Source organism: Oncorhynchus mykiss, chromosome Y, assembly GCF_013265735.2.
Source record: "Oncorhynchus mykiss isolate Arlee chromosome Y, USDA_OmykA_1.1, whole genome shotgun sequence".
Lineage (NCBI taxonomy): Eukaryota > Metazoa > Chordata > Actinopteri > Salmoniformes > Salmonidae > Oncorhynchus > Oncorhynchus mykiss.
Genome location: NC_048593.1, coordinates 31,937,127 through 31,959,971, shown reverse-complemented (window position 1 = coordinate 31,959,971; position 22,845 = coordinate 31,937,127). Strand labels below are relative to the sequence as shown.

The following is a 22,845-nucleotide window of genomic DNA, read 5'->3' as shown; positions in this document are numbered from 1 at the left end:
ATGTCCTTTGGGTGGTGGACCATTCTTGATACACACGGGAAACTGTTGAGCGTGAAATACCCTGTTCAAAGGCACTTAAATCTAGGCTTCAACAGGTAAGGCTGCCGTGCTTCTAGCTCTTAGGAAACTTTGAAGTATTTTGTTCTATTATGTGTTATTTCTAACATTATTAGCCCAGAATTTGTTGGTGTTATTTCATACAGCCGGGAAGAACTTTTGGATATCAGAGTGGCGGTAACTCACCAGCATTACGAACAAGAATACAACTTTTGTGAATCGGATCCTTTGTTCATACCCCACAGGGCAATTGCTGCTGTTTGTCTGATAGATATCCAGCTCTGTTGACCATAAGAGGATTTTGCAGAGGAAATGGGGAGAGGTATACTATTTAGGCTCGGAATGACATGTCCATTGTTTACCTGGTCATCAATGACATGTGACCTATTGTTTACCTTGTTACCTGGCAACGATCAAAAGGTTGTTTCCGTGAGCTGTTTGTCAAAGCAAGCTCATTAATATAATCTCCCTGCCCACTTAGCCTGTTCTTTCAGGCTTCATGATAGTTAGAGATGAGAGACAATGTAACATTTCTTCAATTCTGAGCATTTTAATAGTGTAAAAATATTGTGGGTGATGTTTTGGTCATTCAAATGCTATTTTTACTTGGGAAATAGGTTAACTGTGCAGGACCTTTAATACATGTGAGTGATGGGGGGGAATCGTCCTCAGTTACAGTTATTTGAATAATTGAATGGCTGTTTTGTGCACAATGTCTTATTAGGAATTCAAATCTGTCTTCTGTATGTGGCCTTCTATGGGTAGACTTTCTGGGCCGGGCGTCAGTTAAAATATAGTACCCGAAACAAAACTGTAGGAGCAGTCGAAACTGTTTATATACTGGAACCCTGGATGAGAACTGTTGAATGAAATCAGAGAATGATAGAGGCCTCTAGTGGCCAAAAGGCCATTTAGCATGGGCAACGCCATTGATAGCGTCCACCATTTTAAAGTAGTCAAAGTACTCAACTGAGTGGGGATTCCTGTGGATATGAGCCTCAATGGCACTGCCCATGCTTTCACAGATGCTAAAATGGCACATATATAAATATGAGTCCTATTTATCTCTGTGTATAAAACCAATCGTTATGTAAAGCAAAGAGCTTAACTGTGCCAGCCAGCTCTTAATTTCTATTCAGTTTAACTTGCAATATGCCATCTGAACTGTGTGTAAATGACCTAACCTCTCCCATTTTATATAAGTATAATCATGTGATATGACCTCTCCCTCACATTTTTTTCATGTGGTTACCTGATCAAAGATTACCCAACATCTGTCAGAGTGACAGTGCACATTCCTTTGTTTGCAAAAGTAGCCAATAAGGCTAGACTTTCCTCTACTCAGACTTTCCCCCAGCTCAGTGTACACGTCAGCCCACTACAATCACAGCACAGCTAATTACATTATTTAAACCAGAGTTAGGCTAGTTTAACTAATTCCTTTACAGAAAAAAAGTTTGAGAGCAAAGGAAAATGTCCAAAAAAGTGGCAGTAGTTACCGGTGCCAATAAAGGCATAGGACTTGCGATTGTGAGGGAGCTTTGTAAGGCAAAATTTACCGGGGATGTTATTCTTACTGCTCGAAATGAGAAACTTGGAAATGAGGCAGTGAAGATGCTGAAGTCCGAAGGATTTGAAGTTTCTTACCACCACCTTGATATCTGCGACCAGGGCAGCGCCAAGCAACTGAGTAACTTTCTGCAGAAGACGTATGGCGGATTGGATGTGCTCATTAACAACGCTGGAATGGCTTTTAAGAGTTCCGTACGGTAGCCTATTCTACTATTTTGGTGACTCTGGCCATGCAATTGTTACTGTTTTAGCCGATCATAGCAATTACTCTCACCCGGGCGCCGGTATAGGTGTGTATTGCACCGACTGAACGCTGATTGCGTTCTATTTGGAACCTGGCTGCTTCCCAGGTATGGGCCAGGGCCCGCTCTATCCGACCGCCAATTCGGCTCAAAACAAAAGCGACCTCATTAAGCACGTGTAGTAATTCGTATGATTTTATGTATCCCATGCAAAAGTGATTGCTTGTGATTTAAAAACGATTTATCTACCTTCCCAATGAAAACCAGTTAGACAATTCAAACATTTATGTTATGGAAAAGAGATGTGTAGGATGCAGTATGCTGCCTCGTTGACAAAATAAGTGGCTCAGATTACTGTTTAATTTGAGAAGCTTGCTCCTCCCTACCCGCTTTCGTCTGGGCTAGCGTAAAATAACTCCGTCACTGTAGCCAGATTGTGAGAGGTTTGTGGGCAGATCTTGTGCTGTTAGGCAACAAGCAGCAGTTCATTTTAAACTGCCTACCAATTATAGTAGGGCTACTTGATTTTAACTTTTGTGTAACATGAATGATAGGCCTATGTAGCAGTGTGATTGCATTTGAAAATTATGCTCTGAAAAGATGGGTGAGGGTGATGCTATATTGACACAGCCCCCACTCTCCCTCTCCCTCTCTCTTGTACAAAGCAATAATTGATCATCACATTTTTTCCCTAGATGATGCGACTGAGACTTTTGGGGAACAGGCTGAGGTGACCATGCGCACCAACTTTTGGGGCACCCTGTGGGTGTGCCATGCTCTCCTACCCCTCCTCAGACCAAATGCCAGAGTGGTGAATGTCTCCAGCTTTGTTAGCAAGAAGGCTCTTGATACATGCAGCCCTCAACTACAAGCCAAGTATGATCTTCATTCTGTATCGAAAACCTCATTCATCCTTAACTTAATTCTGAATTGTAATCTACTGAGGGGGAAATATACACTGACATCATTATACATCCCTCCAGCCGCAGACCTGACCTTTTTGAAGGAAAGCCCTTTTCATCCCTTCAATTGCAGCTGTCGCATTAGCAGTAACGAAGAGCATTGTACTTAAGGCCACAACAGTAAAATTGGAAAATCAAATCAAAGTGAATGTCAATTGCAATTCTAGTACACACAAATACTACTACAGATCATAGACAATATTTTCAAATTAAACCATTACTGTGATCATCACATGCATACATAAACTACTGCATTACAAGGTATTTTTTCTGTTGCGTCTTGAAGGTTCCGTGATACTGAGCTCTCCGAGGAGGAGCTGTGCTTGCTGATGGGGCAGTTTGTTATTGCCGCTCAGCAGGGAAACCATCAGGCCCAGGGGTGGCCAAACACAGCCTATGGCACAACAAAGGTAGTGTTCTGTCTGTCCACACAACTATTACGGGGAATGGGCAAAAGGCAGATGTATCATACTGTTTTGTTCACCTCTGTTTAGATCGGAGTGACTGTGCTGTCTAGGATTCAGGCTCATTATCTGACTAAGACCCGGGCAGCAGATGGAATCCTGCTCAACGCCTGCTGCCCTGGCTGGGTCCGCACTGACATGGCAGGCTCCAAAGCCCCCAAGAGTCCTGAAGAAGGAGCACAGACTCCTACCTATCTGGCACTTCTTCCTGAAGGGGCCAAGGAGCCACATGGACAGTTGGTGTGGGACAAGACCGTTCAGGAATGGTAGAGTGGAGGCAGCAGGAAGTTTACCTCATCTCACAGACTTGAGGAAATTGCTCAAAAAGGTTCCGCCAAATTCACATGACAAAAGACACATTGCAAGGGTTGTGGAGATATCTTTGCTTTTTTTTCTTTATATGATTTAATGTGATTAATTTGCATAAACACTCAAGTACTTTCATTGTAATGAAGGCCTGTTATTCTTTCAAAAAGTTGAATGATGTAAAGAAATAAAATAGATTGATAATGTCTGAGACAGTGATTTACTGGAAACTGTTGTTCAAAGTTGTAACTTTGTTTATTGAATTGAGCCTCTAGGGCATAGCTTCCCAACTGGCGGCCCGTGAGCTGAATTCTGCCCGTGGGTGATTTTATTGGGCCCCCAAAGTTTTCTACCAAAAAATTACTTTTGCGACTGGATATATAAGACTGCCAAAACACCAGCAAACCAGCTCCAAGTGATGTCTACAAAATATTTGTAATTACGGTCGGGCCTTCCGACCATCCGCTCAAGAAAGAAATCAGCCCGCAGCTGAATCTCGTTCAGGCCTCTGGGCCAGTGTCACACTTTTCCCCCATCCCTAGCAAACACAGCGGATTAACTAATTGAGAGAGAGAGTTTAGAGTCCGGTGTGTTAGCTCAGGCTGAGGCAAAAGTGTGACGCCAATCAGGCCCCAGAGGACTGGCATTGCCCATCCCTGGTCTAGTTGATGATCCCTGCTGTAGGGGGCACCAAAGACCAAGCGGAGACTGACCTAGAAAGCCTAGAATAATGTTCTCAAAAGGCAGTCTATTTCTTACCACTAATTTTGCATTTTGTAGAGATCTGATTGTCTGCATTCAGTTGGAGGAGATAGTTGTTTGCCATGTGTTCACCCCTGAGGATGAGAGAGAGAGCCATTTCATTCACGCTATCTTCCTCTCCCTTATGAACTTGTATTGTACAAATAATCTTCTGACTGGAGGAGTAGCATTCCCACCAGATGGAATGCACTGAGAAGAGGGAGGCTTGAAAAGAAGTAGGGTGCATGGGTCTGTTAGTACAAAGACTCTTGCAGGGCACTCAACCTTGAGTGAGAGCCAGCCCTACCAGGAGGATACCATAAAGCCATTCAAGCTGCCTGTTGAGATAGGGACATATTCAGAGTGCAAATTAATAAAGTGTACAAAACATTAAGTACACCTTCCTGATATTGAGTTGTGCCATCAGAACAGCCTAAATTAATGTAGGCATAGACTCTACAAGGTGTTGAAAGCATTCCACATGGATGCTGCCCCATGTTGACTCCAATGCTTCCCACATAGTTGAGTCAAGTTGGCTGGATGTCCTTTGGGTGGTGGGCCATACTTAATGCACACGGGAAACTGTTGTGTCTGAAAAAAACAGCATTAATGAATTGGACACACCTGGTGTCCCAGGTCTATATCGGTCCCTGATTAGTGTTGAACAATTTAAAAAATGCAGTGGAATTGGCTTCGAGGTCCAGAGTTGAGTTTGAAGGCTGTAGGCTATATGTAAAAACAAACATAAAACACCACAATTTAAGTGTTTATATAGGATGATGGTATATTCTGAACCAGGGGTTGATGGAGAAAAAAACACACTTGTTCAATCTTCAATCGCTCTATAACAAATAACAAAGCGTTCCATGACTTATGAAATGATATACAGTGCCTTGCGAAAGTATTCGGCCCCCTTGAACTTTGCGACCTTTTGCCACATTTCAGGCTTCAAACATAAAGATATAAAACTATTTTTTTGTGAAGAATCAACAACAAGTGGGACACAATCATGAAGTGGAACGACATTTATTGGATATTTCAAACTTTTTTAACAAATCAAAAACTGAAAAATTGGGCGTGCAAAATTATTCAGCCCCTTTACTTTCAGTGCAGCAAACTCTCTCCAGAAGTTCAGTGAGGATATCTGAATGATCCAATGTTGACCTAAATGACTAATGATGATAAATACAATCCACCTGTGTGTAATCAAGTCTCTGTATAAATGCACCTGCACTGTGATAGTCTCAGAGGTCCGTTAAAAGCGCAGAGAGCATCATGAAGAACAAGGAACACACCAGGCAGGTCCGAGATACTGTTGTGAAGAAGTTTAAAGCCAGATTTGGATACAAAAAGATTTCCCAAGCTTTAAACATCCCAAGGAGCACTGTGCAAGCGATAATATTGAAATGGAAGGAGTATCAGACCACTGCAAATCTACCAAGACCTGGCCTATGGGAGAGAGATAGAGAGAGGGCATGAGCTCATGGGCTCCTGAGTTTTTCTGGGAAAAAAATTGAATTATAAACTTTGATATTGTTTTTTGCAAGGACAAGATACTACCCTCTACATTAAAACCTTAAAAGTACATCAAAATTCCATACCTAAAACCTTGATTTTTGGACAAAATTACCAGAACAGGTTCTTACTACCAAGCACTATCAAGAAAAAACTTCTAACAAACCAAAACCTGCAGAAGAAACAGAGGAAACCTGGAAATACCATCCAACACATAACTGACTGAGTAATGTTCAGTCTGAACCTACTTCTGAAGCAAAAAAGTCATTGACAATAATCTCTCAGTAATGTTGTTATATAAAAGCTTAGTAAATAAGGCTACTAAGCTACCAAGACAGAACAGACCTGACTGCAACTTCAATTAGCGCTGAAGTATGAAGTGAGATGTGTGAAAACTATTGAGCCTAACAATGGCAGGAGAGTTTTTCAGCCTCCCCCACCCAAATGCAGAGGCCTTTGAAGCCCCCTGTGCAGATGTCATCACAATACAGAACCCCCTGCATGGAATAAGTACAAAAATAAGCTCCTCAAGGACATCCAGAGACACCATTTGCTGACTGCTACCAAGACGGGAACTTAAACAACTTCATTTTCCACACAGACCCTCCCCTGGCATGGCACAGTGCTATAAGAGCACACTACCCCTATGTCAAAAGAGAGTGTATTGGCCCAGGGTGGAAACTCAGAATACTAGACATTGAGGAAATTTAAACTACCTCTGTCAATATGTACAAGTCTGGGACAGTAATGGTGCAGGGCATCCTCATGCAGGACTTTACGGGATAAAGAGAGAGCACAGCAGGAAAAGCTGACGACTCCCCATCTTGAGTGAGTCTGATCACACCTCTTCAAACTGTCCTGCAGACGAGGATAGTCACACCCCCCCAGCACTGAACACACCCAGGTCCACAACTGCACTGCTCCTCCATCATTGAGGGGGATAAATGCACAGAGCTGGAGAGAGACATGGTGGAGCTCAGAGAGCTAGGTCCACACAATCCAGAAAGAAATAAAATGGTATTTGTCACATGCGCCGAATACAACAGTGAAATGCTTACTTACAAGCCCTTAACCAACAAAGCAGTTAAGAAAAATATGCGTTAAGTATTTACTAAAATAAACTGAAGTAAATATTATTTTTTGAATAAAGAGCAACAATAACAGAACAGTAACAAGTCTATATACAGGGGGTACCAGTATAGAGTCAACGTGCGGGGGCACAGGTTAGTTGAGGTAATATGTACATGTAGGTAGAGGTAAAGTACATACAGTATGCATAGATAATTAACAGAGTAGCAGCAGTGTAAAGATTGGGGTTGGTGGATTGGGGGGAGGGGGGGGGGGGGGGTGTCAATGAGAGTAGTCTGGATAGCCTTTTGATTAAACAAGCTCAGTCCTTTTGAACAAGCTCAGTCCGATGATACTGTGACACACCGCCCCAGACCATGACGGACCCACCACCTCCAAATCGATCCCGCTCCAGAGTACAGGCCCCGGTGTAACGCCTATTCCTTCGACAAACGCGAATCCGACCATCACCCCTGGTGAGACAAAACCGCGACTCGTCAGTGAAGAGCACTTTTTGGCAGTCCTGTTCAGTTCAGCGACGGGGAGTTTGTGCCCATAGGCAACATTGTTGCCGGTGATGTCTGGTGAGGACCTGCCTTACAACAGGCCTACAAGCCCTCAGTCCAGCCTCTCTCAGCCTATTGCGGACAGTCTGAGCACTGATGGAGGGATTGTGCATTCCTGGTGTAACTCGGGCAGTTGTTGTTGCCATCCTGTACCTGTCCTGCAGGTGTGATGTTCGGATGTACCAATCCTGTGCAGGTGTCGTTACACGTGGTCTGCCACTGCGAGGACGATCAGCTGTCCATCCTTTCTCCCTGTAGGTCTGTCTTAGGCGTCTCACAGTACGGACATTGCAATTTATTGCCCTGGCCACATCTGCAGTCCTCATGCCTCCTTGCTGCATGCCTAAGGCAAGCAGATGAGCATGGACCCTGGGCATCTGTATTTTGGTTTTTTTCAGAGTCAGTAGAAAGGCCTCTTTAGTGTCCTAAGTTTTCATAATTGTGACCTTAATTGCCTACTGTCTGTAAGCTGTTAATGTCTTAATGACCGTTCCACAGGTGCATGTTCATTAATTGTTTATGGTTCATTGAACAAGCATGGGAAACAGTGTTCAAACCCTTTACAATGAAGATCTGTGAAGTTATTTGGATTTTTACTAATTATTTTTTTGCTGAGTTTACATTCAAACACAAAGTGACTAAACTCTGGTACTCAAACACTAGACATGCTCTGGAGCTGTTTTCAGAGGACAGACTAGGGTCCCCCAACCACATTATAATTCACAGTCACAAACGACCCGAGGGCCCAACAGGAAGGGGTGGCCACAGCACTCAAGGGAGTGATTGAAAAAGCTTATTCCACTTTCCCCAATGCACAAGTGGTTATCTCCACCCTGCTACATGAAAATACATTCACATTGCCACCATACAGCGGGTGAATGCAAGCATTTGCAAGCATTTCCCTACTACTGTGCCTCAAAACATAATGTCTACCTGACCCACCACTCCGCCCTGGACTCCACCCTGGACTTGAACAGTCTTTACGGCCAGGTCCACCTCTACAAGGCAGCAATCCCAACTTTTGCCAGGACCCTGAAGGACGTCACCCTCAACTGCAGCCCCAGCACCTCACACAGGAGCAACAGAGCCACAGACACCCCACCCAGACCAGTGAGACACCCTCTCAGACCTGCAAGACCCCTTCCCAAAGGACCTGCACGAGAGAACCCATGCCAAGAGGACCTACATCCAGACCACAGCTTCACCTGCCACACCCCAACCAGCTGAGACCACCCCAAACAAACCCTGGCCACACCCTATGTAGGCCCCCCCAGATCAGACCTAAGCCCCATCCTGCGACCTAAGAATTATGTATCAGATGCTCACACCTACTGTAATGATCCGGGCCTAAACCACATGAAAACGTCACTACACACTATGGGACACAAAGCTTTTACTATCTCATCCTGGAATATAAGGTCTGAGGTCATATGCCTTTAGCCTAAAGAGCAGGAACCCAGACTTCATCAAATAAATTAGAAATACAGACATTGTCATCCTACAATAAATATGGTATAGAGGTGACAGACCCACTGGTTGCCTTCTAGGTTACAGAAAGCTGGTAGTCCCATTCACCAAACTACCAGGTGTGAAAAAGCGAAGAGACTCCAGGGGTATGCTAATTTGGAGCAGACCTCTATTAAATTTGTCAAAACAGGAAAATTTTACATCCGGCTAGAAATGAATAAGGAAATTATCTCAACAGATATCCCCTAATAGAATCTCCATACCTTAACGATGATAGCTTCTCCATCCTAGAGGGGGAGATCAACCATTTCCAGGCTCAGGGACATGTACTAGTCTGTGTCGACCTAAATGCCAGAACTGGACAAGAACCAGACACTCAGCACACAGGGGGACAAACACCTACCTGGAGGTGACAGCATTCCCTCCCCCATATGCTCCCCTAGGCACAACATAACCAACAAAAACGGGTCACAACTCCTGCAGCTCTGTCGCATGCTGGGTCTGTACATAGTCAATGGTAGGCTTCGAGGGGACTCCTATGGTAGGTACACCTCTGCTCATCTCTTGGCAGTAATACTGTAGACTACTTTATCACTGAACTCAACCCAGAGTCTCTCAGAGCATTCACAGTCAGCCCACTAATGCCCCTATCAGATCACAGAAAAATAAGTCTACCTGAACAGAGCAATACTCAATCATGAGGCATCAAAGCCAAAGGAACTGAATAATATTAATAAATGCTATAGATGGAAGGAAAGTAGTGTAGAAACATACCAAAAAATAAATAGACAACAAATTAAAGCCCTTTCAGACAACTTCCTTGACAAAACATTTCACTGTAATAGTGAAGGTGTAAACTTGGTAGTAGAAAACCTAAACAGTATATTTGACCTTTCAGATTCCCCATCAAATAAAAAAAAAAAAGTTGACAACCTAAGAAAATGTAAAACAATGACAAATGGTTTGACGAAAACCTAAGATAGAAATTGAGAAACCTATCCAGCCAAAAACATGGAGACCCAGAAAACCTGAGTCTACGTCTTCACTATGGTGAATCACTAAACCAATACAGAAAACACCACGGAAAAAGAAGGAACAGCACGTTAGAAATCAGCTCAATGTAATTGAAGAATCCATAGAAATCTAACCACTTCTGGGAAAATTGGAACACACTAAACAAACAGAGTTATCTATCCAAAACAGAGTTGTGTGGATCAACCACTTGTCCAATCTTTTTGGCTCTATAAAAAATAACAGCAAAAACATATACATGATCAATTAAAAATCTTAGAATCAGCTATTAGACTACCATAACCCACTGGATTCTCCAATTACATTGACCAAACTACAAGACAAAATACAACCCAAAAAGGCCTATGGTGTTGATGGTATCCTAAATTAAATTATAAAATATACAGACCAAAAATTACAATTGGCTATAGTTAAAGAGTTTAACGTCATCCTCAGCTCTGGCATCTGCATCTTCCCCAAAATTTGGAACCAAGGACTGATAACCCCAATCCACAAAAGTGAAGACAAATTTGACCCCAAAAACTACCGTGGGATATGTGTCAACAGCAACCTTGGGAAAATCCTCTGCATTATCATTAACAGCATATTTGTACATTTCCTCAGTGAAAAAAAAAATGTACTGAGCAAATGTAAAATTGTCTTTTTTACCAAATTACCATACGACAGACCACGTATTCACCCTGCAAACCATAATGGACAAACAAACAAACCAAAATAAAGGCAAAGTCTTCTCATGCTTTGTTGACTTCAAAAAAGCTTTTGACTCAATTCACAAAATGAGACAAACACCAGATTGAGACACTGCACACAATTCTGCAAAACTATCCTCTGCGTACAATGTAAAACACCAAATAATGCATGCAGAGCAAATTAGGCAGATACCCGCTAATGATCAATATCCAGAAAAAAGCCGATAAATTCTACAATCACCTAAAAGGAAGCGATTCCCAAACCTTCCATAATAAAGCCATCACCTACAGAGAGATGAACCTGGAGAAGAGTCCCCTAAGCAAACTGGTCCTGGGGCTCTGTTCATAAACACAAACAGACCCCACAGAGCCCTAGGACAGCAACACAATTAGACCCAACCAAATCATGAGAAAACACAACGATAATTACTTGACACATTGGAAAGGATTAACAAAAAAACAGAGCAAACTAGAATGCTATTTGGCCCTAAACAGAGAGTACACAGTGGCAGAATACTTGACCACTGTGACTGACCCAAAATTAAGGAAAGCTTTGACTATGTACAGACTCAGTGAGCATAACCTTGCTTTTGAGAAAGGTCACCGTAGGTAGACCTGGCTCAAGAGCAGACAGGCTATGTGCACACTGACCACAAAATGAGGTGGAAACTGAGCTGCACTTCCTAACCTCCTGCCAAATGTATGACCATAGAGACACATATTTCCCTCAGAATACACTGACCCACAACGAATGTGAAAATATATCAAATTTTGATAAACTCACATACCGATTGTGTGAAATACCACATTGTGCAATCACAGCAGCAAGATTTGTGACCTATTTCCACAAGAAAAGGTCAACCAGTGAAGAACAAACACCATTGTAAATACAACACGTTTATTTATTGTCCCTTTGTTTACTTTAACTATTTGCACATCATTACAACACAGTATATATACACACATAATGACATTTGAAATGTCTTTATTATTTTGGAACAAATATTTACTGTTCACTTTGTTTATTTCACTTTTGTTTATCCATTTCCACTTGCTTTGGCAATGTAAACATGTTTCCCATGCCAATAAAGCCCCCTCAATTGAAATTGAATTGCTGTCACATATGCTATAATGGAACAGATATAAAGATGAGTCCTCTAGCCATCTCTATATATGAAACTAATCAGTATGTCAAACAAAGCTCTTAACTCTGCCTGAAAATATTGAATGCCATGCAGGACGCACCGCAGCCTAGTGCGGCTCCCCTGAGGTAGCGTTGCTAACTGCTCCATTGACAACAAATGAGTTCCACTGGAAGGCAAAGAGGTTGATGTATCGGGTGGACATGAGGCGTTAATTTCTATTCAGTTGACTCGTCATAAATTCGGCGTCTGAACTGTGCGTACATAGTCTAACTTCTCCCTTCTTATATAAATATAATACGCCCTATCCTTCCCATTGTATCATATGTGGGTATTTGATCTACTAGGCTACACAACTTCATCTGTCAGAGTGACTGTGCAAGTTCCTTTGTTTGCAAAAGTAGCCAATAAGGTTGCCTTTCCTCTAAATCAACGTTGTCTTCTCCCAGATCAGCGCAGGCTGCACGTCAGCCCACTACAACCACAGTGCGGTTAATTACATGATTTAAATAGTTAGGCTACTTTAACTATTTACTTTACAAAAAATAAGTTTTGGAGAGCGAATGAAATGTCAAAAAAAGTGGCAGTAGTTACCGGTGCCAATAAAGGCACAGGACTTGCGATTGTGAGGGAGCTTTGTAAGGCAAAATTTACCGGGGATGTTATTCTTACTGCTCGAAATGAGAAACTTGGAAATGAGGCAGTGAAGATGCTGAAGTCCGAAGGATTTGAAGTTTCTTACCACCACCTTGATATCTGCGACCAGGGCAGCGCCAAGCAACTGAGTAACTTTCTGCAGAAGACGTATGGCGGATTGGATGTGCTCATTAACAACGCTGGAATGGCTTTTAAGAGTTCCGTACGGTAGCCTATTCTACTATTTTGGCGCAACATACTATGCAATTATTGCTGTGTTGCAATTTTGTTTCGCGGCTTTGTGAGGCTAGCCGGTTGTAACATTGAGGGGCTTCGATTAATCTTCGCAATTTAATTGCGTTATATTTGGAACCAGGCTGCCTCCCAGACGTGAGCCAGTTGCCCCGCTCTAGCCAACAGCGAAGTCTGCTCATAACAAAAATTGTAATTTATACGTCATAATTAGTGGAATTCGGTGTTTTCACATTTGCCGTCGCAATGAAAACTAGTTAGAACATTCAAACATATTTTATGGAAAAGAGATGTTTCTGGATGACAAAATGACCAGGCAACACAGATTGCTGTTAATTTGAGAAGGGCGCCACTCCTTCCCTGCTTTCGCCCGAGGACGTGACTGGTTTTTGACCGGTTCAATCCGGGCTAGTTTAAAAGATCTCCCTCACTCCACATAGCGAGAGGTTTGTGGGCGGCTCTTGTGCCACAGTTTGGTCTCATAGGCTAGACTTAACATATGTTACTTTTGGTATGGTTACATGAGACAGATAGCTCTCGAGGGGCATAGCGGTCTAAGGCACTGCATCTCAGTGCAAGAGGCGTCACTACAGTCCCTAGTTCGAATCCAGGCTGTATCACATCCAGCCGTGATTGGGAGTCCCATAGGGCAGCGCACAATTGGCCCTGGGTAGGCTGTCATTGGTTGTTTCTATTTTTTTATTTAACCTTTATTTAACTAAGCAAGTCAGTTAAGAACAAATTCTTATTTACAATGATGGCCTACCGGGGAACAGTGGGTTAACTGCCTTGTTCAGGGGCAAAACGACAGATTTTTACCTTGTCAACTCAGGGATTCGATTCAACAACCTTTCGTTATTGGCCCAACTCTCTAGGCTACCTGGCACCCCTGGGTGGGCATATAATGTAACATTATCCAGCTAGCTAACGGCAGCCACCTAGCTAGAATTTGTAACATATACTGTAATATTGTATGTTTTGTAAATTCATAACATGTGTTACCTTTTGCTATTTTGTAACATATCATGGAATTGTAATTTGTAACAGTCAATTGGAATAAATAAATTAGCCCCTAATCTATGGATTTTACATGACTGGGCAAGGGCGCAGCCATGGGTGGGCGTGGGAGGGCATAGGCCTACCGACTTGGGAGACTGGCTCACCCACTGGGGAGCAAGGCCCAGCCAATCAGAATGAGTTTTTCCCCCAAAAAATGCTTTATTACAGACAGAAATATTCCTCAGTTTCATCAGCTGTCTGGGTGGCGGGTCTCAGACAATCCCGCAGTTGAAGAAGCCAGATGTGGAGGTCCTGGGCTGACTTGGTTACAAGTGGTCTGTGGTTGTGAGACTGGTTGGACGTACTGCCAAATTCTTTAAAATGACATTGGAGGTGGCTTATGGTAGATAAATTAACATAAAATGATCTGGCAACAGCTCTGGTGGACATTCCTGCAGTCAGCATGCCAATTGCACACTCCCTTAAAATTTGAGACATCTATGGGATTGTGTTGTGACAAAACTGCACAATTTAAAAGTGGCATTTTATTGTCGCCAGCACAAGGTGCACCTGTAATGATCATGCTGTTTAATCAGCTTCTTGGCATGCCACACCTGTCAGGTGGACAGACTCTCTTGGCAAAGGATAAATAGTCACTAACAGGGATGTAAACACATTTGTGCACAACATTTTAGAGAAATAAGCTTTTTGTGGATATGGAACATTTCTGGGATCTTTTATTACAGTTCATGAAACATGGGACCAACGCTTTACATGTTGAGTTTATATTTTTGTTCAGTATAAATGGGGTGTCTCGGATTTATGTACAGAATAATACAAAATGCTCTGAGGCCAGGTAGTGTGCCAACAATCAGCCAGCCAACTGTTCAGTTTAAACTGCCTAGCAACAATAGTAAGGCTAGTTGATTGCAATGTGTAACATGAATGATAGTCATATCTTTCAGTGTGATTGAATTAGAAAAATTCTCTGCAAATATAATGGGTGAGGGTGATGCTATATTGACACAGCCCCCGTTCCCCCACTCTCTCTCTCCCTCTCTCTTGTACAAAGCAATAATTGATCATCACATTTTTTCCCTAGATGATGCGACTGAGACTTTTGGGGAACAGGCTGAGGTGACCATGCGCACCAACTTTTGGGGCACCCTGTGGGTGTGCCATGCTCTCCTACCCCTCCTCAGACCAAATGCCAGAGTGGTGAATGTCTCCAGCTTTGTTAGCAAGAAGGCTCTTGATACATGCAGCCCTCAACTACAAGCCAAGTATGATCTTTATTCTGCATCAAAAACCTCATTCATCCTTAACTTAATTCTGAATTGTAATCTACTGAGAGAGAAATATACACTGATATCATTATACATCCATCTAACCGCAAACCTGACCAACTTGAAAGAAAGCCCTTTTCATCCCTTCAACAGAAGCTGTTGCATTAGCAGATATGAAGAACATTTTACTGTTGTGGCCTTAATCATAATTGGACAATCAAATCAGTTTGTCAGTTGCTACTACAGATCATAGACAATATTTTCAAATTAAACCATTACTGTGATCATCACATGCATACATAAACTACTGCATTACAAGGTCTTTTTTCTGTTGTGTCTTGAAGGTTCCGTGATACTGAGCTCTCTGAGGAGGAGCTGTGCTTGCTGATGGGGCAGTTTGTTATTGCCGCTCAGCAGGGAAACCATCAGGCCCAGGGGTGGCCAAACACAGCCTATGGCACAACAAAGGTAGGGTTCTGTCTGTCCACACAACTATTACGGGGAATGGGCAAATGTGACCCACCGCCTCAATTTGGCCTTATGTAGCGAAATTGTGTTTTCGGATAAAAGTAGAGACTTGGAGCTCAAATGGTATGTCATACACTGCAGTTGAGGAACAACGGGAAAGTAATTCTGCTTTGGAAGTTGATAAACTTGTAACCCCACTTTTGAGAAAATTACACCCAGACACACCTGGCTAACTTGATTGGTCATGTAATCATTATCTTATGAAGTGGAGTCCTTTGTTTAGCTAGCTAGCTAGCTAGCTAGCTAAACAATGAACCATAATCCCAACCCATAGCTGCAGTACAGATGGATTGTCATAGCTAGCCACTATGCATGAAATACTATAGTATGATTCTGCAGGTAACTAAAGCTAACCAACTAGGTTCAATGTTAGCTGTAGGCTATAACTAAAAATGCAAATGGCCTTCTGTGATACGAATAATATTACTATACAGATCATACACGTAACGTTAGCTAGCGAGCAAGCAAGTTAACATTCGCTAGCTAGTCAACAGTACGCTTTAATTTGCAATGAAAATGACTGACAAAATGAGAAACATCTAATATCTGAAAATGTAGCTAGACTCTTACCGTATACATGGATGAACGCTTCACGGTAGAGTGCCTTTTCCGTTTGTAGCTAGCTACAGCTTGTTTTGCCCGTTATGTCAAGTCACTCCAATTCACACTGATCTTTTGCAGAAAAGTAGTCCATCACAACTTTATCCCACTAATCTTTGTCGATAGCGCCTGCTAAATCCTGGGCTGTGAAGTTATTGAGAGCAGAAGCAACACTTTTGCAGGTTTCCATGGCTAATGTTGTATCTTTCAAAAATGCAGTGGTAGCAAGGATTATCTACACATACTGAGAAGCTCATGTTATAGAAGCATGCTACATGGCAGACCAATCAGAACTCAACTCTCGGCATGTCCAGCCCATCCATTATCTCAGCTAATCATGGCTAGCGGGAAGGTTCCTGGATTTTTCCATGGCTCAACCAACAAGGCTCATAATTTAACATTTGTATTCAAATTTACAGATGGCATACACATTTCTTATTAAGGCACATGAAAGTTCACATATTCAAAAAAGGCATAAAAAACATTTTAATTTATTTTAAAAAATCTCAAATGCCTCTCCTGTGAAGTAGTGACTTGTGACATACACCTAGCTTCTTGAAACAGGTCACAAATGGCAAATTTATCATACTGTTTTTTTTCACCTCTGTTTAGATCGGAGTGACTGTGCTGTCCAGGATTCAGGCTCATTATCTGACTAAGACCCGGGCAGCTGATGGAATCCTGCTCAACGCCTGCTGCCCTGGCTGGGTCCGCACTGACATGGCAGGCTCCAAAGCCCCCAAGAGTCCTGAAGAAGGAGCACAGACTCCTACCTATCTGGCACTTCTTCCTGAAGGGGCCAAGGAGCCACATGGACAGTTGGTGTGGGACAAGACCGTTCAGGAATGGTAGAGTGGAGGCAGCAGGAAGTTTACCTCATCTCAATCAGAGACTTGAGGAAAATTGCACAAAAAGGTTCCGCCAAATTCACATGACAAAAGACACATTGCAAGGGTTGTGGAGATATCTTTGCTTTTTTTTCTTTATATGATTTAATGTGATTAATTTGCATAAATAACGCTCTGGAGTACTTTCATTGTAATTAAGGCCTGTTATTCTTTCAAAAAGTTTAATGATGTAAAGAAATAAAATAGATTGATAATGTCTGAGACAGTGATTTACTGGAAACTGTTGTTCAAAGTTGTAACTTTGTTTATTGAATTGAGCCTCTAGGGCATAGCTCCCCAACTGGCGGCCTGATTTTTATTTGGCCCCAACAGTTTTATTTGTTATTGCACTGAGAAGAGGGAAATGTGAAAAGAAGTGTGGTGAAGGTGTCTGCAAGCACAAAGACTCACATGCACTCAACCTTGAGTGAGAGCCAACCAGCCCTATCACATTGACCTGACATAGCATAACAATTTCATTCAAGCTGCCTGTTGAGATGGTGACATTCAGAGTGTGAATGAGCCCCCATAAATGCAACAAAGACAAACTTAATAATGCTAATTTAAGCATTGTCCTATTGGTATAAAATGCAACGTGCACTGCTAGTGGTAAATATTAAAATAAAAACACATTCCAAATGAAACAAAACACCCCCACCTCGGTGTCCATAGCCGCAGGAAGTAGGGGTGCTGCAGCACCCTGTGATAAATGTAAATAATTTAGCCAAAATGAGGCTATTAAATTACTTCTGTCCGAACAGATATAAATAAAATAATTTGAAATACTACAGTAGTGGCCAAAAGTTTTGAGAATGACACAAATATACATTTTCACAAAGTCTGCTGCCTCAGTTTGTTTGATGGCAATTTGCATATACTCCAGAATGTTATGAAGAATGATCAGATGAATAACAAAGTCCCTATTTGCCATGCAAATGAACTGAATCCCCCCCACAAAATTCCACTGCATTTCAGCCCTTCCACAAAAGGACCAGCTGACATTATATCGGTGATTTTCTCGTTAACACAGGTATGAGTGTTGACGAGGACAAGGCTGGATATCACTCGATCATGCTGATTGAGTTTGAATAACAGACTGGAAGCTTCAAAAGGAGGGTGGTGCTTGGAATCATTGTTCTTCCTCTGTCAACCATGGTTACCTGCAAGGAAACACGTGCCATCATCATTGCTTTGCACAGAAAGGGCTTCACAGGCAAGGATATTGCTGCCAGTAAGATTCCACCTAAATCAATAATTTATCAGATCATCAAGAACATCAGGGATAGCGGTTCAATTGTTGTGAAGAAGGCTTCAGGGTGCCCAAGAAAGTTCAGCAAGCGCCAGGACTGTCTCCTAAAGTTGATTCAGCTGCAGGATCGGGGCACCACCAGTACAGAGCTTGCTCAGGAATGGCAGCAGGCAGGTGTGAGTGCATCTGCACGCACAGTGAGGCTAAGACTTTTGGAGGATGGCCTGGTGTCAAGAAGGGCAACACATCCTCCGAGTGCAGCTTCTCCCAACCATCCAGGAACAGTTTGGTGACGAACAATGCCTTTTCCAGCATGATGGAGCACCTTGCCATAAGGCAAAAGTGATAACTAAGTGGCTCGGGGAACAAAACATTGATATTTTGGGTCCATGGCCAGGAAACTCCCCAGACCGTAATCCCATTGAGAACTTGTGGTCAATCCTCAAGAGGCAGGTGGACAAACAAAAACCCACAAATTCTAACCAACTCTGAGCATTGATTATGCAAGAATTGGCTGCCATCAGACAGGATGTGACCCAGAAGTTAATTGACAGCATGCCAGGGCAGATTGCAGAGGTCTTGATGAAATGCTTGTTATTATAATTCAGTATTCCATAGTAACATCTGACATAAATATCTAAAGACACTGAAGCAGCAAACTTTGTGGAAATTAATATTTGTATCATGCTCAAAACTTTTGGCCACGACACCAGAGAGTATCATTTTGCTAGAGGATCAATAGCTTCTAAAACATTGCTGTGGATTAAGTTTCATCAAAACCACTTACAGTCGGGAAGACTGCAATTTGGGCAGCATGCGTGTCAAATATAGAACAGCTTGTTAAGTTGTGGCCATAGATATAATCCATAGGACTTCAGAACCTCTAACACTGGCACGTTGACTGTTAAATTCATGGATTCACTAGCAATGGCTGCCAGTCCTGACTTGAATGGGAACTGCCTATCTATGGGGTATACAGTATTCTACTGTATTCTAGTCAAAGCCACTCTGACATTGCTCGTCCTAATATTTATATATTTCTTAATTCTATTTTTTTACTTTTAGATTTGTGTGTATTGTTGTGAAGTTAGATACCACTGCACTGTTGGAGCTAGGAACAAGCATTCCGCTAGACCCTTTAATGGCACCCTGGAGAAGTGTGCCCTTCAATGATGAATCTCGGTTTCAACTGTACCGGGCAGATGGCAGACAGCGTGTATGGTGTCATGTGGGCAAGCGGTTTGATGATGTCAGCATTGTGAACAGAGTGCCCCCATGGTGCTGATGTCAACGTTGTGAACAAAGTGCCCCATGGGGTTATGGCATGGGCAGGCATAAGCTACGGACAACGAACACAATAGTATTTTAACGATAGCAATTGGAATGCACAGAGATAGTAGTTACAGAGATGTAGTCGTAAACATTATTTTGAGTTAATAGTGGGGGTACAAGGGGAGGGTCCTGTGAAAATATGTTTAATGTTGGGGGGGTTTAATGACACCTAGAGTTGGGCCAGCCCCTCTTCCCCAAGTAAATTTTGAAATTGTCCCTAATTGTCCATCTCATGGTTCAGCTGTCAGAGATTTTAGCACTAAATGAATCAGGGCATTGCATGCATAGGCCTATAGGCTTGGGGGTCCACTGTATGATAATATAAAAAAATATATATATTTAGATAGATATGTCGGCGGCATGTTTACAACCCACCAACATGCATTTCTTTATCCTTGTAAGACAGGCTACTGCGTCTGCTATACAGATATACACGTACAGAAGGAGGCACATTTTTTTTTTTTTTTTTATCAGATTAAAAAATAAATAAAGATTAGCATTATATTATTTGATTATAGGAGTAACTCTGGTAAGCCTAAAACATTCTTCCTCACCTCAGGTTCAACTGCAAAAGGCCAATTATCAAATAAAATGTTATTTCTCACCTACACATGTTTAGAAGATGTTGTTGCGGGTGTAGCAAAATACTGTTTCAGTTATCTTTTTGGCCTTCCTGTGTTGTCGGGTGCTGTAGGTGTCCTGGAGGGCAGGTAGTTTGCCCCCGGTGATGCGTTGGGCAGACCGCACCACCCTCTGGAGAACCCTGCATTTTCGGGTGGTGCAGTTGCCGTACCAGGCGGTGATACAGCCCGACAAGATGCTCTCAATTGTGGATCTGTAAAAGTTTGAGTGTTTTAGGTGCCAAGCTATTGCACTGTTGCACCTTCCTCACTTCACTGTCTGTGTGGGTGGACCATTTCAGATCGTCAGTGATGTGTACACCAAGGAACTTCAAGCTTTTCAAATGCTCCACTGCAGTCCCTTCGACGTGGATAGGGGCGTGCTCCCTCTACTGTTTCCTGAAATCCACTATCAGCTCCTTTGTTTTATCGACATTGAGTAAGAGGTTATTTTCCTGGCACCACACTCCCAGGGCTGTCTCGTTATTGTTGGTAATCAGGCTGTGTTGTGTCGTCTACAAACTTGATGATTGAGTTGGCCACGCAGTCATGGGTGAACAGGGAGTAAAGGAGGGGGCTGACCCTTGTGGGGCCCCTGTGTTGATGATCAGCGAAGGGGAGGTGTTGTTTCCTACCTTCACCACCTGGTGGCAGCCCGTCAGTCTAGGACCCAGTTGCACAGGGCAGGGTTCAGACCCAGGCCCCCGAGCTTAGTGATGAGCTTGGATACTATGATGTTGAAGGCTGAGCTATAGTCAATGAACAGCATTCTTACATAGGTATTCCTCTTGTCCACATGGGATAGGGCAGTTTACAGTGCAATGGCGATTGCATCGTCTGTGGATCTATTGGGGTGGAAAGCAAATTGAAGTGGGTCTAGGGTGTCAGGTAAGTTAGAGGTGATGTAACTAGCCTCTCAAAGCACTTCATGATGACAGAAGTGAGTGCTACAGGGTGATAGTCATTTAATTTAATTACCTTTGCTTTCTTGGGTACAGGAACAATGGTGGACATCTTGAAGAAAGTGGGGACAGGAGACTGGGATAGGGAGAGATTGAATATGTGTGTAAACACCCCAGCCAGCTGGTCTGCGCATGCTCTGAGGACTCAGCTAGGCATGTCGTCTGGACCGGTAGCATTGAGAGGGTTAACACGCTTAAATGTCTTACTCATGTCGACCACCGAGAAGGAAAGCCCACAGTATTTGGTGGCGGGCTGCGTTGGTGGCACTGTGTTATCCTCAAAGCGGGCAAAGAAGGTGTTTAGCTTGTATGGAAGCAAGACGTCGTGGTCCGCGACGTGGCTGGTTTTCCCTTTGTAGTCTGTGATTGTCTGTATACCCTGCCACATACATCTCGTGTCTGAGCCGTTGAATTGGGACTCCACTTTGTCTCTATACTGAAGTTTTGGCTTTTTGATTGCCTTACGGAGGGAATAACTACACTGTTTGTATTCGGTCATGTTTCCAGTCACCTTGCCATGATTAAATGCGGCGGTACGTGTTTTCAGTTTTGCGCAAATTCTGCCATCAATCCACAGTTTCTGGTTAGGGAAGGTTTTAATAGTCACAGTGAGTACAACATCTCCTATTCACTTCCTTATAAACTCGCTCATCGAGTCAGCGTATACGTCAATGTTAATTGTCTGAGGCTATCCGGAACATATCCCAGTCCACGTAATCGGAGCAATCTTAAAGCGTGGAATCCGATTGGTCAGACCAGCATTGGATAGATCTAAGCACGGGAGCTTCCTGTTTTAGTTTCTGCCTATAAGAGGGGAACAACAAGATGGAGTCATGGTCAGATTTGCCAAAAGGAGGGTGGGGGAGGGCCTTATATGCATCACGAAAGTTTGAGTAGCAGCGGTCAAGTGTGTTACTCGCCTGTGTACTGCAACTGATATGCTGATAGAATTTAGGTAGCCTTGTTCTCAGATTAGCTTTGTTAAAATCCCCAACTACAATAAATGCAGCCTTAGGATTTATGGTTGTTAGTTTGAATAAAGTCCAGTGAAGTTCCTTGATGGCCGTCTACGTATCCGCTTGCGGGGGGATATACACGGCTGTGACAGTAACCGAGGGTTCTCTTGGGAGATAATATGGTCGGCATTTGATTGTGAGGAATTCTAGGTCAGGTGAACAAAAGGACTTGAATTATTGTATGTTGTTACAATTACACCATGAGTTGTTAATCATGAAACAGACACGCCCGCCCTTCTTCTTACCAGAGAAACGTTTGTTCCTGTAGGTGCGATGCACTGAAAATCCCGTTGGCTGTACGGACTCCAACAGCATGTCCCCAGCTAGCCATGTCTCTGTGAAACAGAGTATGTTATAATCCCGGATATCTCTGTGGAAAGCAACTCTTGCCCCAATTTCGTCGACTTTGTTAACTAGGGACCGGACATTAGCGAGTAATATACTCGGAAGCGGTTTGTGGTGTGCGCGCATCCGAAGCCTCACTAGAAGACTGCTCAGGCACCCTCTCCTCCAACGGCGTTGTTTTTGGTTGGCCTCTGGAATCAGTTCAAATACCCTGGGAGGTGCAGACAAAGGATCCACTTTGGGAAAGTTGTATTCCTGGTCGTAGTGCTGGTAACTCTCTGATATACAATAGTTCTTCCCGGCTATACGT

General features: G+C 42.9%; 3 protein-coding genes across 3 annotated transcripts in view; 2 read left to right on the top strand and 1 right to left on the bottom strand.

Annotated features, from left to right (window-relative positions):
• The window catches only part of LOC110510052 (spermine synthase), a 49,196-nt gene extending 32,829 nt beyond the window's left edge, over positions 1–16,367 (bottom strand). Inside the window, exon 1 of the mRNA XM_036968365.1 lies at positions 16,095–16,367. The gene's annotated coding sequence lies outside the window, so the exon portion shown is untranslated. The remainder of the gene's footprint in view (positions 1–16,094) is intronic.
• LOC100136606 (carbonyl reductase 1) lies at positions 1,408–3,811 on the top strand. Its single transcript, NM_001124596.1, is given in 4 exon segments — positions 1,408–1,816; positions 2,567–2,747; positions 3,120–3,243; positions 3,328–3,811. Coding segments are annotated over 4 exon segments (831 nt in total). The 5' UTR covers positions 1,408–1,530; the 3' UTR covers positions 3,568–3,811.
• On the top strand, positions 12,278–17,230 carry LOC100135879 (carbonyl reductase/20beta-hydroxysteroid dehydrogenase B). Its single transcript, NM_001124255.1, is given in 4 exon segments — positions 12,278–12,677; positions 14,813–14,993; positions 15,341–15,464; positions 16,737–17,230. Coding segments are annotated over 4 exon segments (831 nt in total). The 5' UTR covers positions 12,278–12,391; the 3' UTR covers positions 16,977–17,230.
• Positions 17,231–22,845: the final 5,615 nt, after the last annotated feature.